Below are 26,862 nucleotides of genomic sequence, written 5' to 3'. Positions count from 1 at the left end.
ATAAAGGCACCCGTACGCGCAAATAGAGCATCGCCCCAGGGACCTGCACGCATAAACGCCGTGCCGTGTTTCTGGGGATCGACATCGCACGCACGCACCTGGCACCTCCCTCCCGGAATCCATCCATCCCACCGCTCTTTTAGCAGCTGCCCCCGTTGCTTGCGTCCAACTCAACCCCACTCCTCCGCCTCCCCCCTCTCCCATCTGCTGCCGCTGCTCTGCTCTGCTCTGCTCGCCCCTACCCGCGATCGCCGCGGCCAGCCCGCCATGGACGAGGAGTACGACGTGATCGTGCTGGGCACGGGGCTCAAGGAGTGCATTCTCAGCGGCCTCCTCTCCGTCGACGGCCTCAAGGTGAAGCCCGCCTCCTCCCCCCTACCGATCGATCTGTGCCTTTCCCCGTTCCAGCTGCCTGCCGTGACGCCGCTCAGTCAGCTCCCGTGCGCGTGTTTTCCGACGGAGCCCGCGCGCTCGGCGCGCGGGCGGGGTGGTTGCTGCTGCTTCCAGGTAGTAGATCGGGCGATGGTAGTGGCGCCCGGCTTGATCCGGACCTGATTTCAGCAGATGGGCGATTGTTTTCGCTGCCACGCAGTGTCCCTCTGTTGTTCGTGGTAGGAACTGTTGCGAAACTTGGCCGGTCGTTCGACTTGGGGGAGGCAGCCTGTAGTGATGTGGAGGTGGGGACGCTGGGGCGTGGCTGAATCGGAAGGTAAACTGCAGTGACGGCATCTCGCTCAGTTTATGCTAGTAGATGTGATCCATGCTTGTAAGGCGCCGGTATGAGTTTTGCAACGCTGGGGCACAGCAGTTAGGGAGGAAAAAGGTAGGGCGTGGTTTGAGTTGTTGTGGCATGACATGCTTACCCATTTTGGAAGCATGATCTTTTATGGTGTATTAATTGGGTGAGATGCTGCTGATCCAAAAGTGGTGGGATGCTCGATACATGTTGTAGTCTGAAGGGGTGCAAAAATGGCGATATTGCTAAATGTGTTCTAAGGATCCTCCTTTGCTTTTTTTTTGCAGGTTTTGCACATGGATAGAAATGACTACTATGGAGGAGATTCCACCTCCCTCAACTTGAACCAGGCAAGCAGCTATATGTCTCTATCGAGTGGTTTAAGTTAAGATCGCAACTACCTAGAATGAGGTTATAATTGTATCAATGGGTACTTCTTGAAAATATATGTATATAAACAAAAGTTACTCTGTTTGTTTTGTTAGTTGATATGATTGATTTAGTCTTGTAGTTGTTTTTAGTTATACCTCTTTAATGTTTGTATATGTTGTCGACAGCTCTGGAAGAAGTTCAGGGGGGAAGAAAAACCACCGGCGCATTTAGGTGCGAGCAGAGACTACAATGTAGACATGGTTCCAAAGGTGTGACATGCCCCTTTTGATTAAATCCATCTTTCTGTATGCAGCAAATATTAACTGAGTATACAATAAATGTACTCTTTTCATTGCAAAAATATTTACTAACTTATTTGTGGCAGTCAAGTGATTTAGCAATAAGGAAAACAGTTGGTGTATGATCAGTAAATAGTCTTCCAAACATGGTTACCGGAGTTGTGTAACACCCTTTGAAACCTGTCGGTTGGAAATAGATGACAATCAGTAAGGATTTGGTGTCCGATTCGTAGATGGGTGCCAAACTGCCAAACCAATGAAATCAAGATAAATTAGAAGATGGGAGGATATGATTTCTTCCAGCTGCCATCCGCCACTAATACCGTTCTTAGGAGCAGTGACAGGGAGGATGGGGCTGTGGCCTGTAGCCTGCAGCCTTGAGACATTGACCACCTGGATCTGGTGAGGATGGAGGGTTGGAGACTTTCTTTAACCATATCGTCTTTTAGATGGAAAGGCGGCGCTGGTACAGCAGAGCGCTAGGGAGATAGGTTACGGTACTATGTTTCTTTAGAAGTTTCCGTTGCTACCTTAGGGTTCACTTCCTAACTAGTTTGTCCGCGAATGGGGATGTTCTCTAGTAAAACCCTTGTGCCTAGATATCTGGTTTGCGTATCCCATCTCCATCTTTGTCCGCGAATCAGAAATGTACACCTATTAGGGAACCCAACTTTTGTATGTGGCAAACCCATTGATCCGCGAATCTGGTAACCATGGTTCTAAAGCAGATTGGGGAGTGATGTGTGGGCCTGATGGAGTAATTTTAGCAGATAGAGCATGCAACCTTGTCTAAATCGAATTGGTCTGTGCTAAATTTAGCATCATACTAGTAGGCGCCAAACTGTCAATGGCTTTGCAACTCCTTCAAGAGGCTTGTGGCCAAGAAGTACTAAACATTTTTCAATGTTTCCTTGCATTTTTTGCTTCATTTTAATGCGGCTCCTTTGTATACAGTTTTGACCAATAACCGCTCAACTCTCTTCCTATGTTGGAACCCTTGTCATGACTCCACAATCCTGATAGTGTTTCCCATTACTTGTATTTTACTATTTTTATTTTTATTTCTTTTCATAGAAACTTGTGGTTTTATTAACAATAAACAGATGCTTGGTTCAGATTATGAAATGCTATAAACCTACAGGCTACATGTAATATGTTGAGATTGTAAACATTTGATAAAAATAGTATCTGTCTTTCTATCTCTGACCAGTTTATGATGGCGAACGGAACTTTGGTTCGTACTCTCATTCACACTGATGTGACGAAGTATCTGTCTTTCAAAGCTGTTGATGGAAGCTTTGTCTTCAGCAAAGGGAAGGTATTGCTTTAGCTTACACGCATACCTCCTGTCTTGTATGGATGGCACCTTTGTTGGACTCGTCATAAGCCATTCTTTGATCTCATGATTCTAAACACCACTATTCAAAATGGCCACCTACATTCTGTTGTTGTGTTGCATTTGCATCAGATTCACAAGGTTCCTGCCACTGACATGGAGGCTCTAAAATCCCCTTTAATGGGCATATTTGAGAAACGTAGAGCAAGGAACTTCTTCATTTATGTCCAAGATTACAATGATGCTGATCCAAGAACACATCAAGGATTGGACCTTACAAGGATGACAACTAGAGAATTGATTGCGTAAGTATCTCATCTGTTATGGCATCAATGGTATATCAGATTTTTTTTGGGGGTAAAAAGGACTATATAAGGTAGTTGCTTATTTTCTGTTTAGTGGCTGAAATGTAGAAAAACTAGTTCTGTCTGCCTCATTGTTAGGAAAGAATACATGCTTGTTCTAATTGCACATGCATCTTCTGCATTACCTTGATTTTTATTGTTTTTTTTTCAGAAGTAGGGATTGGTTTAATAATTTACTCTCTTTTGAGAAAACAGTAGAGTTGCAGGACATTTGATTTCAGTATCATGTACTGATCTGCACTTACCATTAAAAGTGGAAGGATATCCCTTGTTACTTCCTGCACTGCAAGTAATCTTATTTGTTTTTTGTTTTTTGTTTCCAGGAAACACGGATTGAGTGATGATACTATAGATTTCATTGGCCATGCGCTTGCTCTTCACAGGGACGATCGCTACCTAAGCGAGCCAGCAATTGATACTGTTAAAAGAATGAAAGTATGCCCTGGCTATTTTTTTTTTTAGTTTTTTCTGTTCTTAAGAAGATAGAAGGTTTCTGGCTTGTTAACATCAATATAATTTCTATGATCTGCCACCCTTGTATATTTGTTCTTTGGTGATATTTCTGCTATTTAATTGTGTTTTATCAATGGAGCATAATGAAACTTTGTTGCTTGCTGCTAGCTCTATTCTGAGTCTCTTGCACGGTTCCAAGGAGGCTCACCTTATATTTACCCATTGTATGGGTTGGGTGAGCTGCCACAGGTCAGTTGTTTTTCGATTACTTGAGCTAATATATTTTCTACTGCATGTTTGCCTTTAAGATGCTTATATGCTAAAGTGCTTTCTTACTGTTCAGGCTTTTGCACGTCTAAGTGCTGTTTATGGTGGCACTTATATGTTAAATAAGCCAGAGTGCAAGGTTGGTCTTACCGCATCTATGCTAATCATTTATGCCATTATGTGTGAATTCTTTTACCCAATACTCTATTGTAGGTTGAATTTGATATGGAGGGGAAAGTGTGTGGTGTTACATCAGAAGGTGAAACTGCCAAGTGCAAGAAGGTTGTCTGTGATCCTTCTTACTTGGCCAACAAGGTATATATCGCTGTTTTCAATTGATGTTATACTTTTGTTTGGACATGTTTGTACCAAATTCACTGAAATTCTCATGGTCCATCTGAACTTACTTAAGTTTTGAACCTTCACGGTTTGGTCTCTTGTAATTCTTATTGTCTGCATACTGTTTTGCTACACACTAGCATTGTCCCATGACGTTTACTCTGTGAACAGGTAAGGAAGATTGGAAAAGTTGCACGAGCAATTGCTATTATGAGCCACCCAATTCCAAATGCAAATGATTCCCACTCGATTCAGATTATTTTACCACAAAAGCAACTTGGGCGCAAGTCAGACATGTGAGGGCTCACTTTCTGTCTCAGTTCTCAAATAATTATCGCTGGATAAATTTCTAAATTCAGTTTCTCCATTGCTTCTTTGTGACATGCATGCTGGTATATATGTTGTAGGTATGTCTTCTGTTGCTCGTACACCCACAATGTCGCACCAAAAGGGAAGTTCATTGCATTTGTGTCTGCAGAAGCAGAGACTGATAACCCACAGTCCGAACTAAAGCCTGGAATCGATCTACTTGGTCCAGTAGATGAATTGTTTTTTGATATGTATGACAGATATGAACCCGTCAATGAACCTTCTCTTGATAATTGCTTTGTCTCATCGGTAAGTTTTGCTTTATATATGACAATACAGTGTTGGTCTCATATTGTAGATGTTCATGGCAGTTTTTTCTTTTCTTTCCCTCTTTGCAGAGTTATGATGCCACTACTCACTTTGAGACAACTGTCACAGATGTTCTTAATATGTACACACTGATTACTGGAAAGGTAAGCTTGAGATTCACTCCTTTTACCTTTGCAATGCTGGTGGGCGATTAGTAGTTTCTGTTGATGTGGGGTAAACTCTGAGAATTCACATTTTGTTCCCGAGGACTGCCGTCTATATTTTATTCACTAGTGATTCTCTATTGGCTTTTTTTTCTGTAGAATTTGGACCTATATATATCTAGCTCTTGTATCGGCAATTTTGGTACCTAATAAATTCCACATTTTTGTGGCTGAAAGCTGTTTTGGCATAACTCTCTGGTCTTCTTGCAGACTGTTGATCTTAGCGTTGATCTCAGTGCTGCCAGCGCTGCAGAAGAGTACTAGATCTCATCAAACCAAGCATTTTCTTCAAGACTATACTAAATGGAGGAACACCACCAGAATCCTACTGCAGGATGGTCATGTGTGACATGAGCTGCATACTGCGTAGGGGGTTCAGGTGCGTAGGGGGTTCAGGTCCACGCCTGCCAGCAGCACTATGCGAAATTATTATATGTGGAATGGTGCTGATTTCCTTCGTTAACTTCCATATTGATCCACTGGGTTGTAAACGTTATTCTATCGTAACGATGGCTTTAGCATGTTCATGTTCGTCTTGTTGATGTATTCTACAGTCATACATATTGGTGTCTTGGATGTATTTTCCTTCCGAGTAAGGTCAATGTGGTTTATTTTCTTTCGTTCAAGAAAGTAAGCATGCAGATGGTTTTGAAATGTTACGTGAGAAACATAGAAAGTGGGTTTGAAGTTTGAACCAAAGGAAGTATCAAAATTTAGAGATTGTTTGATTTATTTGCAACAATTGTCGATCTTCTACATAAAAATTGGTAACAAGGAATATTGCACTCACTTGGGCAACAAGGCTGCTGTAGAAGAAATAGTTAAGGATATCTTTGTGCAGTCTGGCAAAAATCATCTTATTTGGAAATGTGTGTTTCCTTGCAATGGAAGTGTGTTGTACTTCCTCTGATGATCTAAACGGTCTTATATTTATTTACAAGGGAGTATATGTTTGCTGTGTTTCACACATCTGGTTTTTGTTGCTGCTGCACATGTTTTGCTAGTCTTTCGATAAGTTGATTTTGTGTTGCATACATCTAGCATTTTTGTTGTGTAAGCTTAAAGTTTTTGCACGCATCAATTAGAATTTAGTTCAATTTACTCACAATTCGTTGCATGAGTTAAAGATTTTTTTGTGTGTGGTGAGTCAATAACATCATTTCTTTACAAATTTGTATACTTTTGTTGTGTAGTGAGTCAATAACACCATTGTTTTTACGAACTTGTTGCATGAGATAATATGGAATATATCTAGTGGTTTGGAGGTTTAGTTGCCTTATCGACACTATAATTTGCTGCCTAAGTTTTTGTTGCTCATCGTATGTCTCATTCTATCATCTTTTTAGTTTGTTGCCCAAATTTTTGTTTGTCTTATTTTATGTCTCACTTCTATCATCTTTTTGGGAAGCTACCGGCTAGTGTTCAATGCTTGAGGAATAGGCGTTGGAGCCAGTGGCGGATCTAGGATCTGACAATATGGGGGGCAACCATGGAAACACTAGATGATACCCCACACGTTATTGCGGGAATATTTTGCAACATATCTCAATGTGATTCATTGTATGAAATATATATAAAAGGATAAAACTGAGACTACATATAATTTATTATGTTTGATTACTATGTAGTTGTAAAATGTTTATTAAATATAAATAAAATAAAATAATAGAAATTCGCATGTTGAGATAGGTCTCTTTTCATGCAGGTTTCATGATGAAGTGGCATGCTTGCATGTTGCGAGACATATGGTAGTGAGTGTAGGCGATAATGTGGCATGCTTGCATGTTAAGAAAGATAGTTAGTGGGGCTAGCTATTTAGATATAGAAGATTTCAATGACTAGATTTTTTTATTATAGTACACCAAAATTATTATATGATGGATAAACTTTACAGTAGTAAAAGAAAATTTGCAAATTGTTTGTGGGGGCAATGGCGCTAATGGCCCTCACACTAGATCTGCCCATGGACGGAGCCCTTTGAGTTTAAGTTGAAAAGGGGAATTCATGTAAACTTGTGTACGGGCAAACTTCCCTTGTGTGTGCACTGATTCTTTGGGTTAAGTGAGGTAAAAAGGAAGGGTTGACCAAACAATTAGCAGATTATTAAGCAGAGCGGTTGGGTACTACTATTCATGGGTTGTTCACGACCAAATTTTTATGGTTGCCGTTTCGAAGATGTGCCTTAGGTGCACTCCTCTCTTTAGGTAAAAATAATACGAACGAAAGCCTAATAGTCATAAATATTTCCAGTAAGGCATATGACACATCGAAAGGTCATGATATAACCAAATAACATAGGCCTTACTTATTACAAATTTAGTTGGCTTCAAACCACCAATGGATTCACTTCAGTAGCAAAATTGATCTATAGAATCAACTTTGTCACTAGAGTACATCTGGACGTGCTTTAGACAATTGCACTGAAAATGGTCTGAAACTAGATTCGCTTTAGTGGCAAAGCTGATTTCAAATAGTTGTTTCTTTCAGCTTCTAATTTTTTTATAAAAATTTGTTGCCTAACGCTGAAACAAACATGGCCTAAAGTCTACATCACAAGACACCTTTACTATTTATTTACCATTCACACAGACATTGAGAAACACAAATAATCACTTGTGAACAACATTTGGAGAACACAATTTGAATTATCCACTACTCATAGTAGAACATGTCCCTGTTTGTTGTGTGCGTATCAAAATTGAATTCAATTGTTTTGATATTGTAAAATTAGTATAGAGTTAAGAATATTAAAAAAATCGAAATGTTTGAACCTAAATATGGGAGCCACAAATGTTTATCTTGGCGAGCTTCTCGCGCAGATGGTAGCATGTTCATCTTAGATACAACTTATGGCATCTACGAAGACTTTACACTTACTCTTGATTTTGTCATATATATGATGATTGTTGACGTGAAGGAGAAAGCATGATGCGAGAGAATAATAGAAAATATCTCATTCTCCTTGTCCATGTATTTTAGTGATAACTTCTGACGTAGTGCTCATTAATGCACATTATTGTTTGAGTTGGAGGCGGCATCTCTATTAAAACAAGAGGTCAATTTTATAGCTAGGCGACTACAACCTCTAGTAGAGACATGCATGCGGGAGAGTATCAGAATTAACAAAGTGTCATCTAACTCCTACACTACTTGATTATCAGACAAAAAAATTAGAAGAAAAAATCCTCATGAATCTTCGCGTAAAATTCAACAGCGTAGAGGTTAAGACAAGACAGGGTTATTTCTCATCTATACTAGAAAAGGTGTGGTGAGCAATATTCAAATCATTTTTAACCTAAATCATTAAAAGATATTCATATGACGCGGAGAGACTAAGTCTGGTTTTATCCAGGGGCCTGCACGCGAAAGAGACGGGTCGTGTTGTCCTCCTCCGAGTGCCATCGCATGCGCGTCCGACTTCTTCCGGATTCCCGAACGCCAAATCCCATTCCCATCCCCACCCCCAACTGCTGCCCTTTTGTCAACTCCACTTCTCCCCACCACCGCCGCCCTCCGTGCTGACGCCTCTTGCTCCCCGGAACCATCGCGACAAGCTCGCCGAGAGGCCGCCGCCATGGATGAGGAGTACGACGTGATCGTGCTGGGCACGGGGCTCAAGGAGTGCATCCTCAGCGGCCTCCTCTCCGTCGACGGCCTCAAGGTGAGTCGCCGCCGATCGGTCGCTCTCCGCCCCTGTCTCGCCCCCGATCCGTCGCTTCCATGCTTGGGTTCCGCGTCCCTGTCACCGCTCAGCGTTCCCTATCTTGCTTCCGCTGCCCGGGGTGGACTGGATCACTGGAGCGCGCTGCCTGGTACACCAGGCGGTGCTGCGCTTGTTTGATCTGGACTAGATTTGCTGCTAGATAAACACTTCGTTTGTACTAACTCTGTTTACCTGCGCCTTAGTCGATCCAAAGGGGGCCAGCCACTGATTCGCCAGTTTTGTGAGCTTTCCATGCTGAGCGAGGTGTATTCTGAGGGGAGGGCGACATGTGTGTTGCATCGCCCAAGCTTCTGACTTCTAGCCTGGTTCTTCATGCTGGATGTAAACTAGCGAGGCCAGAATTCGTGATGGATCCAGGCGTTTTTGCAACATTAAGTGGGTGGTGTGTAATTGCATCTGAATGTCACACGCTGGTACTAATTCGGATTATTCATGGCGAATCTGGTGGCCTCGGCATGCTTGGAGCGATGCCGAGAAGTAAGGACCTGGTCCGAGTTGATCCTCAGTGAAGCCGTGCTCAAGGCGCTTCGGCAGCTCCCCGGCCATGCCAGACCCCCTGATGCTACCTAGTGCCTCAAAAAGGAGGAGGAGGGGGGATTCCCGGTCTCTGCATATCCATGTACTTGAACCATCTTTATTGCAAAGTATTAGCAATTCTTAGAAAAATGGAAAAATTTGCTCAAGGGCTGGACTGAAATGCAGACAAGATTACATGTCACACTCATGCAGCAAAAACAGTATTGCTACACCACCATCCATATCGGTTGAACATAGCCTGTGCTACCATGTCCAAGTGGCTGCGCCCATAGGCTGGAGACTCGAAACTCTGTGTCATCGTGACACTCTTCTTCTTAATACAAAATGGCACGCACTTAGATGTGTGTTCAAGGAAAAAAAAAGGAATGATTCACACGACTCCACAGTGGTCCAACTGGTCTCTTCATAGGAGTAAAGATAAAGATTAGTGAGTTACTATTAATCATTACTGGAAATGGCGCATCATGTAGAATTTATGCATCCATTTGGTGTAGATACAGAAACCCTGGGTATTGGCTGCGGACCGGTGGCTCGCTGTCGCCGCCCCTCTGGTGCTCATGGTGTGCCTCTGTGCCATTGTCCTTTGCCACCACTTCTTGATTTGAGCTTCATTTCAAACTCGATTCAGTCTATGCCAGGGGCAGAGCTGTGCAGAGGGACGTTGGCTTCAGGTGAACCCAACAACAACAAACAACAACAACAAAGCCTTTAGTCCCAAACAAGTTGGGGTAGGCTAGAGGTGAAACCCATAAGATCTCGCGACCAACTCATAGCTTTGGCACATGGATAGCAAGTTTCCACGCACCCGTGTCCATAGCTAGTTCTTTGGTGATACTCCAATCCTTCAGGTCTCTCTTAATGGACTCCTCCCATGTCAAATTCGGTCTACCCCGACCTCTCTTGACATTCTCCGCACGCTTCTTATTCTAAAAAGACATCTCCATAAGAGTGGCTGAGTTTTTACGTTGGCTCGCCAAGCCTATCACAACCCTCCTCCTTTACCCGGGCTTGGGACCGGCTATGTTGAGACAACATAGCCGGAGTTGGTTCAGGTGAAACCAAAGAAAAAAAAAATGTAAATCAAGAGAAATTAGTGATACTCATTATTGATTTAGAGGATATGACACCAGCAGTCTGCCGGTCCAGATTCGCGCACGGTAGACGCCAAAGTCAAACAGCAGCAACAGAAAATGCAAGAATAGAACAAAGCCATATGCCTACGTGCCTATGTGAGAGAGAACATTGTTAGAGGGAAAACAGAAAGAGAGATGGAAGGAAGTCATAGGACAAGAGAAAAGGAAAGGGAGACTTGTCGGGGCCACTGTCCGATGTAGTGCTATGTCCGGTCTTCCTGCGCAGACAAGGTTCAAGTGGTTTGTCTTAACACAAACATTTGATGCAGAGGTGCATATTTCCTCGTGTTCCGCAAAAAGTTCTTGCTAGAAAATATCCTTATGATGAAATTAGAATAGACAAGGATGTCAGTTTGTTTGGGAGATTTTGTCAGATGAGATACTGCGGTGAATTAGTTAGTTGGAGGAATTTGATTAGGTTTTTTCTTACCATTTTTCCCAAGAGTATAATTTTGACATAGGTTATTAATATTTGGTTGTGTGAAGCAGTTTTCTGTAGGAGTTTTCACTTAATTTTATTTTAGAGATGGGATAAAGAATCAGAGGAAGGTACAAGCGAGTTTTTTTTTTGCGGGTAAAGGTACAAGTGAGTTCATATGCCTTCCTCTCCAGCCTATTGAACACTCCCCACAACCAGAAACCACTGAGGGGAAATCTCAAAACGAACTTGCTAACAATCTTATGTCTTCAAGCAAATTCCTTCTAGCAAAGTGGCCTCATTATTTTTTCATCGCTAACAATATAATCTCTACTAACAACTACCCCTTGATCTGGATACGCTTTTGATACAAATATGAACATAATCATTTCTTTTAAACAACAGGAAATTTTAGTAGTGCTTTTTTGCTATCCCAAAAAGTGCAAAGAATGAATTTTGAAACACATTAAGGGCCTGAATATTTGTTCACTGGCAACGACATGCTACACAATTATAGGCATATATGAGTATTTGTTCTGAGTCAGGATCTTGAGTAGCTCATGAGCCTTGTATCTTTTTATGGCCCTTTTTGAAAGCACTTGCATTTGTAAAGCAATGTAGTAATACTGAAAATTCATGTATAGAACCCCCTTACGAACATGTGTTTGATGATATTGCAGGTTTTGCACATGGATAGAAATGACTATTATGGTGGAGATTCCACTTCTCTCAACCTTAATCAGGTAAGCAAGTCCAATGCTGGAGGTTCGAGATTTTGTGAAGTTTTTTTTATGCTATTACACGTTGTTCTTTAATTGATTTTGTCAGAGCTTTTATCATTTATATTAACCCCAATAAATTCTTGTTTGGGGACAGCTCTGGAAGAAATTTAGAGGGGAAGACAAGCCCCCGGCACATCTAGGCTCAAGCAAAGATTACAACGTAGACATGGTTCCAAAGGTGCAACAGTCCCCTCCCATCCAAAACTATCTTTACAACACAGCTACACCACCTATGTTTGCTATGATTACACAAATAAACCCTCATGATGGTGCATAGTTTTTTTCTTTATGGGAAACATGCGGAGCTTCTTTATGTAATTAATGTGGTGATTCACTGATGATTCAACAAAGTATGGAATTCTCATGTATTACTAACAGGAAAAATAGAACAAAAAGAACAACCCTGTAAGGTAGCTGTCCAGATTTATGTTTATTTGTTCATTGATTATCACAAAACGTTTCTGTGATCAGTTTATGATGGCAAATGGGACATTGGTTCGAACCCTCATTCACACTAATGTAACGAAGTATTTGTCATTCAAAGCTGTTGATGGGAGCTTTGTCTTCAGCAAAGGGAAGGTAGATTCTTCAGCTTATTTCCTTTTGTTTTTATCATCACATATCCTGTATCTTCCATAGGTTGTTAGGTTCTGTAATCTGATCCTATGCTAGAGGTGCAACTTACCTTGTTTCTGTTATCATGTTCGATCAGATCCACAAGGTTCCCGCGACTGATATGGAGGCTCTGAAGTCTCCTTTGATGGGCCTTTTTGAGAAACGCAGAGCAAGGAACTTCTTCATTTATGTCCAAAATTACGATGAAGCTGATCCAAAAACACATCAGGGATTGGACCTTACTACGTTGACAACTAAAGAATTGATAGCGTGAGTGCATTGATGATTGCTCCATTCTGTTCATTGCTTTGTCAGTAATGTTAGTCATAAACAAATTGCAACACCCAAGTCGCCGACAATTATAGTGGTGTCAGGGTAGTACACAATGCCTGGGAACCATGCTTCCAAATGTGGATGACCTTTTCAGGAAAATCAAGTATGAACGCAAAGAGTTGGTTCAGTTGCACGTATACAGTATCGTTCTTGTCCAACTTTTCAGTTTCCTCAGAAATTCGCTTACTGTATTGTCTTCCCAACTGTGAACCTATTTCAGTTACTTTTTAGCTTCTTTTAATAATGATAACTAGTCCCTGGCCTTCAACCTTCTACATGGTGTGAAAGGATATTTCATGTGCTTGTTATTATCCCTTTCTGCAAAATAACTATATTTTCTGTTTGTGTTTTTGCAGAAAGTACGGCTTAGTTGATGATACAGTGGATTTCATTGGCCACGCGCTTGCTCTCCATAGGGATGATCGTCACCTCAATGAACCAGCACTTGATACTGTGAAAAGGATGAAAGTAAGTCTTGACAAAAACAATGGTAGATGGTCCTTGTTTGGTATTATAAGTTCATCATGTACTCCCTCTGTCTCACAATATAAGATGTTTTTGCAAGCTAGAACAGCTTGCAAAAACGTCTTACATTGTGGGACAGAGGGAGTAGTTGCCAATCATTCATAATCCAGTCCCTGTAATTGTTCTTCCTTTTAGCAGTGTCATTGCTTTTATTTGATTGTGTGACTCATGGATTTCGATTACATCTTACCGTCATCTGCTTTTAGTTATATTCGGAGTCTCTTGCACGTTTTCAAGGGGGCTCGCCTTATATTTATCCTCTATATGGGCTGGGTGAGCTGCCACAGGTCAGTGTGTTTTCAGTTTGCTATACCTTTATTGTCATACTGCACATACATGTTACTAAGATGCTCATTTGTTACAATGCTTTTTTTATGCTACAGGGTTTTGCACGTCTAAGTGCTGTTTATGGTGGCACTTACATGTTAAGTAAGCCAGAATGCAAGGTATTATTTGTCACCTTCCTATTAGTATAACCCACATGATCTGTATGGTAAATCACAATTTCTTTCACCTGTGCCACCTAATTCATGTAGGTTGAATTCGATATGGAAGGAAAAGCGTGTGGTGTTACATCAGAAGGTGAAACCGCAAAATGCAAGAAAGTTGTCTGCGATCCTTCGTACTTGACCAACAAGGTGAATATTCTTCTTGCCTGCACTCTGTCAAGGTTAATACATGGCAAACATTTAGTCTAACTTTGGCCTTTTATCTTCATTATTCCCTTCCCTTCCCTTCTTGAGAAGTTCATATTTACTACAACCTCGTCTGGAGCTTTTGTTATGCATTGCTTCCAATGATGATGTTTTGCTCATGTTTTTCAACAGGTCAGGAAGATCGGCAAAGTTGCACGTGCAATTGCTATTATGAGTCATCCAATCCCAAATACAAATGAGTCCCACTCAGTCCAGATTATTTTGCCACAGAAACAACTTGGACGCAATTCAGACATGTGAGCCCTATCTCAAGCCCAAACAATTTTCATTTGATGGATGACTAGATTTACAGCTCATCACTTGATTGAATGATTACGCAATCCTCATTTATGATATTTCTATTGGTCTGCTCTTGTTAGGTATGTCTTCTGTTGCTCATACACCCACAACGTCGCACCAAAAGGGAAGTTCATTGCATTTGTCTCTGCAGAAGCAGAGAGTGATAATATACAATCCGAACTCAAGCCTGGCATTGATCTACTTGGTCCAGTAGATGAGCTCTTTTTTGATATGTATGACAGATATGAACCAGTGAATGAACCATATCTTGATAATTGCTTCATCTCAACGGTAAATTTTGCAGTATATGTATCATAACAAGAGGTTTTGTTTATTTAGACTGTTATAGATGTTTATGACAGTTTATTTCTCTGTAGAGCTATGATGCTACCACACATTTTGAGACAACTGTGACAGACGTTCTTAACATGTATACAATGATCACCGGAAAGGTAATATTTCATCTTCATTTTCCTTTCAAAATTTTAAATTCTTGATAGGGGAAAATATCAGGTGATACCACCACTTAGATGCTCCCATAATACCAATTTGAAAAATTCAAATTTAAATGTTTCAAAAATTCTGAGAAAAATCATGAATGTTCACAACACATGTATCTGCAACCCCTAAAAAAAATTCATATCTAAATTCGATATATACTACCTCCGTCTCAAAATATATGACGTTTAGCCTACAAAAACGTCCTACATTTTGAGACGGAGGTAACATTGAGAAACAAAAAAGACAAATCCAAATGTGAAAAGTGTAGTTTTTCACACTATTGATGTTTTGGTCCTTATTGACACTATTCATGCTGGATTTGTATTTTTTGTTTATCAATGTGTACTTTGAATTTGGATCTGAATTGTTTAGGGTTGCAGACACATGTGTTGTGAACATTCACAATTTTCTTGGAATTTTTTGAAACATTTAGATTTGAAATTTTCGAATTGGTAGCTTGGGATCATCTAAGTGGTGGTATCGCCTGATATTCTCACTGCCTGCTAGTAGTTAAAGCTAACTACGCCTGTACATGCTGTTAGTATCTCCTTTATTATGGTATATAAGTACCTTTCCTGCACTCCTCCTGTTCCGTTGTATGGTTTGTTAAACAAGGGGAGTAAATTGCACAAGAACACCATGTAAAGGTGTTAAATGGGTCACGAAAAGAGGTGCTGACTAGCTCCACTTTACATTCTAACTTTATTCTTGTTTTCTCATTGCAGACTATTGATCTCAGCGTTGATTTGAGTGCTGCTAGTGCTGCTGAAGAAGAATACTAGATTTCATAATCAAAATACGGCCGTTCTCTTCAAACACTGCAGGACAAACCATAACAAATGTCCTGACTATTTCACCCGCAGATCAAAAGTTTGTGTTATGGCCATTGTCTTCTGCATGCTTGTCGCTTGCAGCAATATGGAAAAAAATGTTGGTTCCAGACGATTGAACCATGGTGGTTTTATTTACTACTGTACTAGAAGAGTAATTAGTGAATGATGTGAACAGTGAGCAGGGTTGGCTATGAACTTTGTGGTTTTATGTATGTATCATAATATAACTGTTAAAATAAGCTTACAATTCTGGCTACGAACAGGGTTGATATTCCAAATCGTTTGCACGCACCAACTGTACGACTCATCTTTTCTGTTTCCAGAAAAGCAATCAAGCAGCAGGACCGATCCAGCGATGGCAGTGACTAGCTTCTTGGTGGTCTTGCCAAGGTCAAATTTGGTCGCCTTGGCCTTCACATTGGCGCAGGTGTGCCCTACTAGCGGCGTCTGCGACGGATCTTGGCGGTAGAGTCCGTGACCCTCTTGCTAGCCCATGGAACTTGCACAGCTTGAACTCTCATTCATGCACGTAAAGTTGGATTCCTCTTCCAATTCCAAGATTCAAAGCCGTTTCCAGGAAACTTGCTCATCCAGCAGAGCAGGGTGTGTAAGGGAAAGCTGCATCCGCCTCTCTGCATGGTAGTTCGCAGACGAGTTCGAAATCTGCTCGACACAGATTGCCTAAGTCCTGAATTTTTAAGATGTTCCAGTCATATGCCATTCGTCTTGCTTTTTTCCTTGATGGAATCACGAAGACGATCTCTTTAGAACTTAGAAGGATAGTAATAGTCTCTGTTGTATCCCTCTTCAACAGCGTATTCAATGTCAAGAAAGTTATCTTCGTCAAAGTTCCAGTCAGGATTTTAAAACATGTCCTCTCTTTTACACATAGGACCCCAACGATGACAACAAGAACACAATTGGGTACTGTACACATAGCAACATCATCGGAGATGGTTTGGCCACCATCTCCGGTGCAATCCTTGCCGATAGCAGGCAAGGAAATAAGGGCCTCCCTATGGAGGTTGAACCGATGTTTTTCTTTTCTCGTTTCTGTTTTTACCGGGGTGACCAGGTAAAAGCTGGTTATCCAAAAATCTTGTAATATTTGAATCTTTTTGCTTGAAATATCCAATGAAAATTGAATTTAAAATATCTTAGCACCCAAATATATGGCATTTAATGTATCATGTATAAAAACTAATTGTTGTTCTAGTGGTTAATGAGCTGCCTTTTCTCCCCAAGGGCGTAGGTTCAATTCCTTACTCATTCGCCAATCATCTTTTTTCCAAGTGCGAGCACGCTCGTCTCCAACTTGCCTATAATAGTTTGCCTTTATAAGCCATACAAATTCTATTTCAAATCATCCCGTCGTAAGACACCAATTTTTTTGGGGACCAACGGGATTTCTAGTAACCGGCCCATTACTGAAAAATCCAATCGAAAAAAGCACCTTGGGTTGAAAAGCAGAATTGGAAGCATTTTTTCCTTCGATCTTCAACTTACGAAGCCAAGGCCAGTGCGGTGGCTAGAAGGTCAACTTCAATACCCTATGGACCGCCAGATCTAAACGAGCCGAGTGTAGATCCGTCGTCTTCCGCTCCATCTCTATGCTGGCCAAGGAAGACGGGAGAGACGATTGCATTAGCTTGGTCTCACCAGCCGTGGAGGAGCCTTCACCAGATCCACCACCAACGACCATCATCAATCATAGAATATGACCAATAGAGAGAGCCGATGACCACCAAGAGCCGCTAGTGAGCGCCAGGGCACAACTCAAGTACAGCATCAAGCCAATTGCCCTAAGGCGAACCTATACCTATACCTAACCCTACACTAACTAGGCAAAATGGCGGCACGACTGCTTCTTTTATCCCCACTGTGTTGCGCAATGTGTGTGATCCCCCAATTTGAGAATGGCAGATTGGTGAGAACTCTCCCTGTGCGAAACTGCATCCCGTTTGCTTTAGTAAGGACATTATTGATTAATGGAGGAAATGCCTCAGTATTGCAACATATAACCACTTTAAACGATGGAATTGGCAAATGGTAGTATACATTATAAGGCGGTGCCTCCCTGGCAACAGACCACATATATACCCGATTACTAACTGAGATGACAATAGTATACTTTATCCTAATTAGGTGGCTGCAACACGAATGGTGAAAATAATCCAAATAGGACCAAATGCAAAACCTTATTACACTAAAAGAACACCAAGACGAATATATATTGAGTTGATTAGAAGTAGCAGCATCTATCACATATAGATAACAAAATCACTTTTACTACTGGAAGGAACTATTTGTATTACAAAATATTCCACTAACTTCAGCGACAAATGTGGTTTTATGTACTATCGTAACAACAAAGCAGTTTTACAGCGCCAAAGTCCTTAAATAGCTGACGAGTCTGGATCCACACACCGAAGGAAGAAAACAGCTTGAATAATTCCTACTGAGAATGCAGGTATCTTGACTTATTCAAGCGGCCCGGATCTGGCAATGGCAGTTACTAGCTCCGCTGTGGCCTTACCAAGCTCGAACTTGGTTACCCCGGCGAATCATGGTGAACTTCAAGTCGGTCAAGATTGGTTCTTACCAAGCCGCCATGTGGCGTCTACGGCGATTCTTGGCGTTAGAGTCCTTGACTCTCTTGGTGTGCCCACGATGCTTGCGCAAATCGTACTCGTCCATGAAGGTAAAGGTGGCTTGCTCTTTACGTTGAGATTTCTGTTCCAACTTTTTTCTATATAGTTTCTCATCTTCAAGTAGAGATTCTAATTCGTTACCAGCAAACTCGCCCATCCAACAAGGCGTGTATGGGAAAGATGAGTCAGTCTGTCCGCATGGTAGTTCGTTGAAGGGGTCATAATCTGTCAGACATGAAGTGCCCAAATCCTGGAATTTTGAGTTGTTCCAGTCATAGGCCAGTCCCCTGGCTGATCTCCCTGATAAAATCAAGAAGACAACCTCTTTATAAGGATGAAACCCAAGGAAATAATAGTTGTCACGGTATCCCCCTTGAACATCATCTTCAATGTCAAGAATGTTATCCTCGTCGGAGTTCCAATCATATTTCTCTTCCACCGGCGCTTTGTAATTTGCATGTGTTGTGAAAGCAGCGTCCTCAGGGTATTTGGAGGACCACTTGCGGTAGTTAACATCCTGCAAGATCCATCGTTTGGCCAGTTGTCGAGCATAGTCCTCGCGTTCAAAGGTCTTTCCAAGAAAGGTATCATGTTTTAACACCCACTCAATTCGACCGATGGATTCATTGAGATACCAAAGCTGAAGTTGATTCCAGCCATTAAGTATCGCACAATACACCCCTCCCAGTGATCTCCCCAGATGGTGGTTGGGATAGCCTCTCAATTCACAGGCACCTGGTAGCTTAATCACTGTGTACGTGAGATCTGACAAGGACATCCTGCAAATATGAACAATCGGATAAACAGCTTAATAACAACATAAAGTGGATCATACTAGTAGTATATACTCCTATTTGCTAAATTAGGATGACCACCGAGGAGCAAGTAAGTAGCTAGTACCTTGTAAGATAGCCATGCCGGCAATGAATGTAGAGCGTGCTTTGCCAGTAGACGGCATGATAACGATGCTGTTTATACCACAAATCCGAATCCATGTTGCCGACGATCCGTGCAGCCTCCCCTTCCCGAAGGAAGGTCGTCTCGCCCCACTGTTGTGTCACCGAAGAGAACACATGCATCACGTATGACGCGGGAGGCCACTCGTCGTCGTCCGATTCGTCGTCATCCGATTCGCCGGCCGGTGGCAAGCGTGGGATCAGAAAGACCTGGTAGTGTGGTGACACGGCGGGATCGAACGCGAGGTAGGCGGTCTGGTCGAATCCCGGCACGTGCGGCCGAGGGCGATGGGGCAGACGCGCCCACCGACGCGTGGCCGGGTTGACGACGTACTCACGCGGCAGCGCACGGTCCTCGTTCATCCGTTCGCCGCAGAGCAGGAGCCCGTTGCAATGGTCCGTGACCTGGACGCCCATGCAGGGCAGGAAGTCGAGCCCCCCGCAGATCGCCGGGCCCGTCGAGGGGCGGGAGAAGAACTCGGAGAAGCAATGCCGGGTGAAGTTGATGAAGATGCCGCGCACCGACCGCGAGAGCAGGCTGCCGCGCAGGCGGGCGTCGACGGCGTCACGCCACGCCTTGCAGACCCGCCGGGCCGCGGCCAGGACGTGTGGCGCGAGGCGCCGGAGGACCTCCGCGAGGGCGTCGTCGGGTAGCACGGCCGGCTCCGATGCCATCGTCGATGGGTCGATCTCGTTCGCGCCGCTCGGTCTGGTTTCCCGTCGTCCGCGATCGCGCACGTACGCGGCGCGGTGCTCTAGGGCTTGCAAGTTTGTTGGCGAACTATATATTGGAACGAGGTGCAAACAAACCTTGGACTGTTGATGTATCGGACTGCTTGCCGGCCCGGAGTATATATTGGAGATCAAAGCTGAAGTTCGTTGGAAATTGGGATCTGTCTATCCGTAGGATTGCGGATGCTAGGGCCGCCTTTGAATGGGTCTCGTTTTCGCGTTGACTTTAAAGAACCACTGGGACTAGCTAGGGACTGAGGCGTTGACCGAAATCATTAATTAAAGAGTACTCGTTGTAAAGAACACTCCATTTTTCAGGTCGCGACAAGTGGCGCACATGCAGCACGACACTTGTCGCAACCTGGAAGTTTTTTCTTTTTTCATAGATTCGTTTATTCAAAACGTTTTATCTCTTAAACCGTGCGTCCAAATCTCAAACCGTTTTCATCATTGGATTCCTTGCGTCGAGATCTTCAAAACTACTCCCTCCGTTCTAAAATACTTGACTTCCATTGGATGTACCTATGTATTAAAACATGTCTAGATACATCTATATTTTGACAAATGGGAGGCATGTATTGTGGAACGGAGGGAGTAGATCCCATGTTGATAGGTTTAGACAAACTTTTTTTCATAAAAAAAACCGGGCGAAAAAACCGAACCGGGAGCACGATTTTTTCCCTTTCCGAAAGAGGCACGCCCATGCCTCTCGCGAAATCATAACCGTGCCTCTCGTGAAAGCAAAACCGTGACTCTCGTGGAAGGAAAAAAAAACAGAAAACATGTTTTTTTTCCGTTTCCGAGAGGCACGGCCGTGACTCCTGCGAAGGCATAACCATGTCTCTCGCTAAAGCAAAACCGTGACTCTCGTAAAAAAAACAGAAAACGCGTATTTTTCCCCTTTCCTAGAGGCACGGTCGTGACTTTCGCGAAAGCACAACCGTGCCTCTCGTGGAAGCAAAACCGTGACTCTCAGAAAGAAAAACAAGCAGAAAACGCGTTTTGTTTTTCCCTTTCCTAGAGGCACAGTCGTGACTTTCGCGAAAGCACAACCTTGCCTATCGCGAAAGCAAAACCGTGACTTTCACGAAAGAAAAAAAACAAAAAACACGTTTTGTTTTCCCTTTTCTGAGAGGCACGACCGTGACTCTCGCAAAAGCACAACCGTGCCTCTCGCGGAAGCAAAACCGTGACTCTCGCGAAAGAAAAAAAAACAGAAAACGCGGTTTTTTTTCGTTTCCGAAAGGCATGGCCGTGACTCTCGCTAAAGCACAACCGTGCCTCTCGCGGAAGAAAAACCGTGACTTTCGTGAAAGAAAAATAAAAGAAAACGCATTTTTCGCGCAAATTTTTTTTTCAAATTTTTTTTGATCGAAAAGCTAAGAAAGACAGGGGGAAAACTAAAACGTCGAAAACCCCCAGAAAAAACCGTTTAAAAAGCCAAAAACGCGTGCAGAAAAATAATAAAAAAAATCCGAAGGAAGCGTCCAAAGCGCGACACGTGGCGAAATGGCTGAGAGCACACCAAGTGGCGCTGATTGTTGCGAGGCTCCCGAAGGAGCGCTCGTTAACTAGTTGCTCCCGGCGTTGACACCTCTATGGAGGAATTAACCCGGACCCGGTGGCTGGTGCCAGGCTAGGAGTGAAAGGATGGGTCTTCCACTCTTCCTACCATGGTCGGTGCGTTGTGATGTTGATGGTTGGCAGTGGCTTGGGACATGAATGCCGATGTGGCATCCGGGTTGGTGGTTCGCATGGTGGCTCTCCTGTGGGCACCATGCCGGTGGTAGTGACTATGCCACTTGGTCGTCCGAATGGCGAGGGGTGTAGTAGTGGGTGGCTCAGGCTCGCTATTTGTTGTCGACAATAGCGACGCCTAGATCCGGATCTGGAGACTTGTACTCGCCACAGTTGTTTCGGGTGCTTCATGGTGGCATGGGTGAGATATTGAGCGAAAGTTTTGTGTTGTGACGCCGACAACAGCAACACATGTGGGTGCTTTGATATTCTCAAAGACGCTGTCGTGGTTTTCCTCTTCGTGTCAGGGTTCCGGATGAAGACCTTTGGGGTCGGTTGGGACAACACTTAGCACCGTTACCTTTCCCAAGGGCGTTATCGTGGAGTTTAAGTGTCCTAAAGCGTCTTGTGGAGTTGTATTTAGGTTGTTATGTGTTTTCTTCGCTAACATAGTCGCGTGCAGTGGTCCGGTTATCTCAGTATCTACTTTGTAAGAGGGCTAACTCACACCGTGTATCATTCGGATGTGTATCTTTAGTTTGTGCTTTATTTATGAAGTGAGATGAGAGCCCTATTCCGGAGATGCATACAACGTCATACGTGGGTTCTTTAAAAAAAATGTTTTGAAAATTTCTCACGGCGTTGTCACAGTATGCGGGTTCCTAATTAAGGGTCCGGCGTCTTTTTTTTTAACAGTGTACATAATGATCCCCGTTGCTTTCCAGCTGTGGATACGTACATACCTGTGATGCCGATCAGAGGGCTCTGCATGCACAGCCGGCCGGATGCAGAGATCCCAACAAACAAATACTGCATCGACCTTAACCAGACCGGCCAAACCCTAGAAAATATCCAAGCATAGATCGATCGATCGATTGATTGAGGGCACACGAAGCAGATGGCCGACGGCGATCTGGAGCTGGTAGTACCGGAGGCCGACGACCGTAGCAGATGGGCAGTAACGTTCCTTGTGGGCTGCGCCGGCGTCTTGGTTCTTTACATCGCCACCTTCTTTCCAACGACCGATGAGGACCTCCTCATGATGCTCCTCTCGCTTCTGCCCATCTTGCTCGGTTTCAGTCTTTGCGGCCTTTCATGCCTTTTCCTTATGGACAGGTATATGGTTGGTCTTATTCCGGAGGGTGAACTAAGGACAGTTGATAGACTTTTGTTGCTCTAGTAATCCTATATACCTAAAAGATTCACCCCCACTATCCTATTTATCTTAACATGCAAGCTATTCACATCAGCAGTCCACTCACATCAGCGCTCCGTTACCGAATTACAAAAGGGACCCACCACAGGTTGACATGGATTCTCTGCCTCCACGTCACCTCAACTTCTTCTACCAAGTTGTGTCACACACACGTCACCTCAACTTCTTTTACCACATTGTGTCACACACACATGCTGTGCGTTATCACGTTGTGCGGCACGCAGCAAATGTAGGTGGCATACGAAACGAGGGCCTGCCCATATTCTTTTTATCCACTATCTCGCCACTGATCATTAATAGGCCCGTTTACTAGGATAAAGCCAGTTCGTCTCACACAAATCATGAACGAATCATTGCGCCTTCCAACTGGGTGCTACTGCGACGGGGCGGCGGCGGACATGTAGCAGAGCACCGGTATCCATTAACTAGAGGAATAGGTGTCAGGCAGGCAGCGGTGAGGACGTAGCAGCAGCCAGCAGGCGAGGCGCCACACACCGACGACAACGATCGTAGACTGAACGCTCCAGCTAGGGCTGAGGTATGTCAAAATATCAATTAATCTTTTTGCCTAATTTTTGGACAGATTGATTTGATGAATCGGTTTATCTAATCACATCATAGAGATAACGAGTACTTCTTTTTCGTAGTGAATAATTTGTGCATCATTAAAATTTTGGACCGATTTATCTACGTTCAATACTGTCAAAATTCTGCAGCCGCCACTGGATACTACTGCAAGGGTCGAACAAGCAGAACGAGAGTGCCAGATCGATAGAGAAGAACACTGCTACATGACCAGAAACTGGAGCCCTATGTTGCCATCATGGACATGGATCGGAAGGCTCTGAATTACGCCAGATGCATTCATCCCCTACAAACTATAATATTTCGGGGCAACCTTTTAATCATAATTTAATTTTATTAACATCTGCGTAAATGCAGATAACTCATATTGCTTATTTCTAGGAGTGGAACTAAGCTTCATCAAATTCAAAAGCATGTATAATGCTGCGCACTACACAAAACAAACAAAAAGAATGAGAACAACCTGAGTATACTGTCATGAATGGTAGCAGTATGTTGCACAAGGTTGATCCGGTGAGAAGCATGATTTACTCAATAGTGTACCTCGTGATTTATTAGTGATATCTTTTAACAGAAAATTAGATTATTAGTGAACTCGCATTTTTTCTTCTGAGCAAGCTATGTTTTTATGGAATGGATAGTTAATAGTTGTCATCGTTGTTTCAGGTTTTTTCCAAGGGCTGAGATGTCTCTACTTAAAGGTGTTTTTTTTTTGCATCAGCTTGGTTTTTTTTTGCGGGTGATGTATCACCTTGGTGATATACTTTTTTTGCGGGGAACCTTCGTGATATACTATTAAGGTAATAAAGGAGAAGAAGTTTATCAAAGAAGGTAATAATTAGTAAAAAAAATCACGTGCACACAATTTAAGCTTTTCAACACTTTTATCTTATTCTAAACAATATTTTTTTCCAAGAATGTTATTTAAAAAAACACATTTATCATATTCTAAACAATATTTTTTCCAAAGAATATTCTTTATCATCGCACATACTAAAATTCATGTGCACACAATTTTAGCTTTTCAACACTATTCTCTCTTATTCTAAACAATATTTTTTTCCAAGAATATTATTTATCATCGGCACATACTATCTCATGTTTCTAAACATCAAATTATTTGTTAGAAATTCCCGCAACAACGTGTGGGGTATCATTTAGTTAATTTAGAATGATTGATTCTGTCAACCACATGGAGCCTGTGGTGAACCTCCTCAACCTCAAGATTTGCCGGCTAAATCTCTTGGAAAGAGAAGGTGCGTGTGTGTACATTCGCAGGTGTGAGTGGCTGAGTTTGTACCATGTTTCTAAATAACAGTTAATTCATATATATCCATCGAGACATTCATTTATCTACGAGTCTGTATAGAACACATCTAAATGTGTATGTCACATCTAACCTGATGTCCACTATGTTTGTGGTTTTTTTTTGTTTCTTGTTGCTGTCTTATTTGTGGGAGCTTAGATGTGACATCCTTAAAAAACATCTAGATGTGAATTAGACAAACTGTTTATCTATCTGTGACTAATCGTGCATTTGTCAACTAATGTCACATTAGGTCCTTCTATATCCGTATGTACATTTTGCTTTTTTTGGAGCAAGCATAATGGCACTCGCAAATTCGAGTACACCATCTTTAGGGTGCTGAAGATGTCTAAAAAGTAATTTTCTGCTTTCATGCACATTCATATTATGCCACTAATAATACTATATGATATGCTTGTATAATTAACTACCACAAATGATATACCAAGTAACGGATTTGATAGTTCACATCTACTCCCTTCGTTCCTAAATATTTGTCTTTCTAGTCATTTCAAATGACTATTACATACGGATGTATGTAGACATATTTTAGAGTGTAGATTCACTCATTTTGTTTCGTATGTAGTCACTTGTTGAAATGCCTAGAAAAACAAGTATTTAGGAACAGAGAGAATAGATGTGAATTAGCTATGTCTCATCTAACTCCTGTGCTGACCGATTTCCATGTGCTAAGATTAGTGTTTTTTGTCGATGGCCTGGCTTGTCGTTGTGTCTTCTGTTGGCGATGTTAGTAACGAGGCGCAGCAGTTTTAGATCCGCTGGTTGTGTTTTGTTTGCCATTTTACGTTGGCCAACGTTAGGCACGGCGCGCCGGCCCAAGTTTCGGCCGGTCCGCTGCCGAGCGTTGGATCCGTATGAATTAACGGTCTATGTATGGCAACGACTAAGTTGCCTTCTTCCTTCCGTACTCGTCACCAGCGCTCGCGCCTGTGCTTGCCGGCCACCCCCGCCCCGCCCAGCGCTCGCCCCCGTGCTCGCCAGCACCCTGCGTCGCCCGCGCTCGCTGGTCACCCCGCGCTGTCCATGCTTGCTCGCGCCCGTGCTCGCCGGCCGCCCAGCGCTCACGCCCGCGCTCGCCGGCCACCCTGCGCCGCCTGCGCTCGCTCGCACCCGTGCTCGTCGGGCACCCCCGCGCCGCCCGCACTTGCTGGCCACCCCCACCCGCAGCTACTCGCCGTCGAGCTTGTAGGTCCACCATGAAAAAGGATGTAGCAAAAATCCTCGATGGACGTAGCAAAAACTACAATGGTTGCAGCAAAAATGGATCGCCGCCGTCAAGCCTACAGGTCCAGCATGAAAAAAGGATGTAGCAAAAATCATCGACGGACGTAGCAAAAACTACAACTGTTGTAACAAAAAAATGGTCGCCGCCGTCAGTCACGGGATGCAGCTTGGGCGTGAATGAATGTAGCAAAATCTGTAGCGGGTTCCAGCAAAATCGCCGCCGGTACCAGCAAGAAATAAAAGGGGTTGTAGCACTAGTGTTCTAGCAAAAAAAGTCCCCTCCTTCCTCAGGCGATATTCTCAAGCGTGAAGCACCTCACCTGGTCGCCTCTCATGATGGTTCCAGCAAAAACTACAACGGTTGCAACTTGGTGCGTACCCGCTTCCAGCAAAAATCCAAGCCGCTTCCTGCAGTTCTTCATGACGGTTCCAGCAAAACTCCATAGCAGTTGCAGCCAAAAACCTCGCCGTCATAGCGATTTGAATTGCCGGTTCAAACATTCTACCACCACCGGATCCAGTAAACTCGATGGGCCGGCTGCAGCAAAACTCGAGTGTCCGGTGACAACAACTTGTTTTGGGATCACCACCGGCTGCCACTCTCGCTGGCCGCCGTTGTAGCATGGTCGCCGCCGGTTGTAGCACCCCACTCCGTGCCACAAGCTGGGTTGCCACACGGCCGCGCTGGTGGATGAGCGGATGCTTGCCGGAGCAGCACAGGGCGGGTCGATGGCGGCCGCTCGCCGAAGCAGCGCGGGCAGGTGGATGACGGCTGCTCACGACATCGACAACGGTCATCACCGGCGAAAATTTATTTGGGAGCCATGGAAAAAAGACGGTCAAGGTGATAAGGAAAGAGAATGAATGATGGATCAGTTCGTGGGGATAAGGGAGACAAACTTAATCGATGGTGGGTGGGCCTGTTGCCAGCGTGTACGTGACCGATCGAATTTCAGCCGGTCGTCCGGCTGTAAACATTACCTTTTCTGTTTGACTCAGGCGGCTGGGTTTGTCACGAGAGTGATTCTC

The 26,862-nt window shown here is 43.3% G+C and overlaps 3 protein-coding genes and 1 long non-coding RNA gene across 4 annotated transcripts; 3 read left to right on the top strand and 1 right to left on the bottom strand.

The window, feature by feature from the left end:
* Positions 1–90: 90 nt before the first annotated feature.
* On the top strand, positions 91–5,625 carry LOC125518709 (guanosine nucleotide diphosphate dissociation inhibitor 1). The gene is made up of 13 exons (XM_048683540.1): positions 91–354; positions 1,024–1,086; positions 1,294–1,377; positions 2,618–2,725; positions 2,876–3,048; positions 3,432–3,543; positions 3,730–3,810; positions 3,905–3,967; positions 4,042–4,143; positions 4,339–4,463; positions 4,575–4,785; positions 4,875–4,949; positions 5,220–5,625. The coding sequence occupies exons 1-13, from the start codon at positions 268–270 to the stop codon at positions 5,271–5,273; spliced, it is 1,338 nt and encodes a 445-aa protein (XP_048539497.1). The 5' UTR covers positions 91–267; the 3' UTR covers positions 5,274–5,625.
* A 2,740-nt stretch (positions 5,626–8,365) lies between these two features.
* Positions 8,366–15,661, top strand: LOC125518699 (guanosine nucleotide diphosphate dissociation inhibitor 1-like). Its single transcript, XM_048683529.1, has 13 exons — positions 8,366–8,670; positions 11,502–11,564; positions 11,698–11,781; positions 12,075–12,182; positions 12,316–12,488; positions 12,908–13,019; positions 13,283–13,363; positions 13,460–13,522; positions 13,613–13,714; positions 13,904–14,028; positions 14,152–14,362; positions 14,449–14,523; positions 15,298–15,661. The coding sequence occupies exons 1-13, from the start codon at positions 8,584–8,586 to the stop codon at positions 15,352–15,354; spliced, it is 1,341 nt and encodes a 446-aa protein (XP_048539486.1). The 5' UTR covers positions 8,366–8,583; the 3' UTR covers positions 15,355–15,661.
* Positions 15,662–17,932: 2,271 nt separating this feature from the next.
* LOC125535454 lies at positions 17,933–19,687 on the bottom strand. The gene is made up of 2 exons (XM_048698505.1): positions 18,957–19,687; positions 17,933–18,835 (listed from the first exon to the last, which is right to left on the bottom strand). The coding sequence occupies exons 1-2, from the start codon at positions 19,685–19,687 to the stop codon at positions 18,004–18,006; spliced, it is 1,563 nt and encodes a 520-aa protein (XP_048554462.1). The 3' UTR covers positions 17,933–18,003.
* Positions 19,688–23,657: 3,970 nt separating this feature from the next.
* Positions 23,658–24,263, top strand: LOC125535447. The gene is made up of 2 exons (XR_007294680.1): positions 23,658–23,795; positions 23,949–24,263. It is a non-coding gene; the product is annotated as an uncharacterized LOC125535447 (long non-coding RNA).
* Positions 24,264–26,862: the final 2,599 nt, after the last annotated feature.

Source organism: Triticum urartu, chromosome 1 (genome assembly GCF_003073215.2).
Source record: "Triticum urartu cultivar G1812 chromosome 1, Tu2.1, whole genome shotgun sequence".
In the NCBI taxonomy this organism is placed as follows: domain Eukaryota; kingdom Viridiplantae; phylum Streptophyta; class Magnoliopsida; order Poales; family Poaceae; genus Triticum; species Triticum urartu.
Note: the sequence above shows the minus strand (reverse complement) of the source record. Positions and strands in the feature narration are given on the sequence as shown.

Coding starts and splice junctions, on each gene's coding strand:
- LOC125535454 (XM_048698505.1), bottom strand. CDS start 19,687: ATGGCATCGGAGCCGGCCGTGCTACCCGACGACGCCCTCGCGGAGGTC. Junction 18,836..18,956: donor CGGCATGGCTATCTTACAAG/GTACTAGCTACT, acceptor TCATATTTGCAG/GATGTCCTTGTCAGATCTCA.
- LOC125518709 (XM_048683540.1), top strand. CDS start 268: ATGGACGAGGAGTACGACGTGATCGTGCTGGGCACGGGGCTCAAGGAG. Junction 3,968..4,041: donor TAAATAAGCCAGAGTGCAAG/GTTGGTCTTACC, acceptor ACTCTATTGTAG/GTTGAATTTGATATGGAGGG. Junction 4,144..4,338: donor CTTCTTACTTGGCCAACAAG/GTATATATCGCT, acceptor CTCTGTGAACAG/GTAAGGAAGATTGGAAAAGT.
- LOC125518699 (XM_048683529.1), top strand. CDS start 8,584: ATGGATGAGGAGTACGACGTGATCGTGCTGGGCACGGGGCTCAAGGAG. Junction 8,671..11,501: donor TCTCCGTCGACGGCCTCAAG/GTGAGTCGCCGC, acceptor ATGATATTGCAG/GTTTTGCACATGGATAGAAA. Junction 14,524..15,297: donor ATACAATGATCACCGGAAAG/GTAATATTTCAT, acceptor TTCTCATTGCAG/ACTATTGATCTCAGCGTTGA.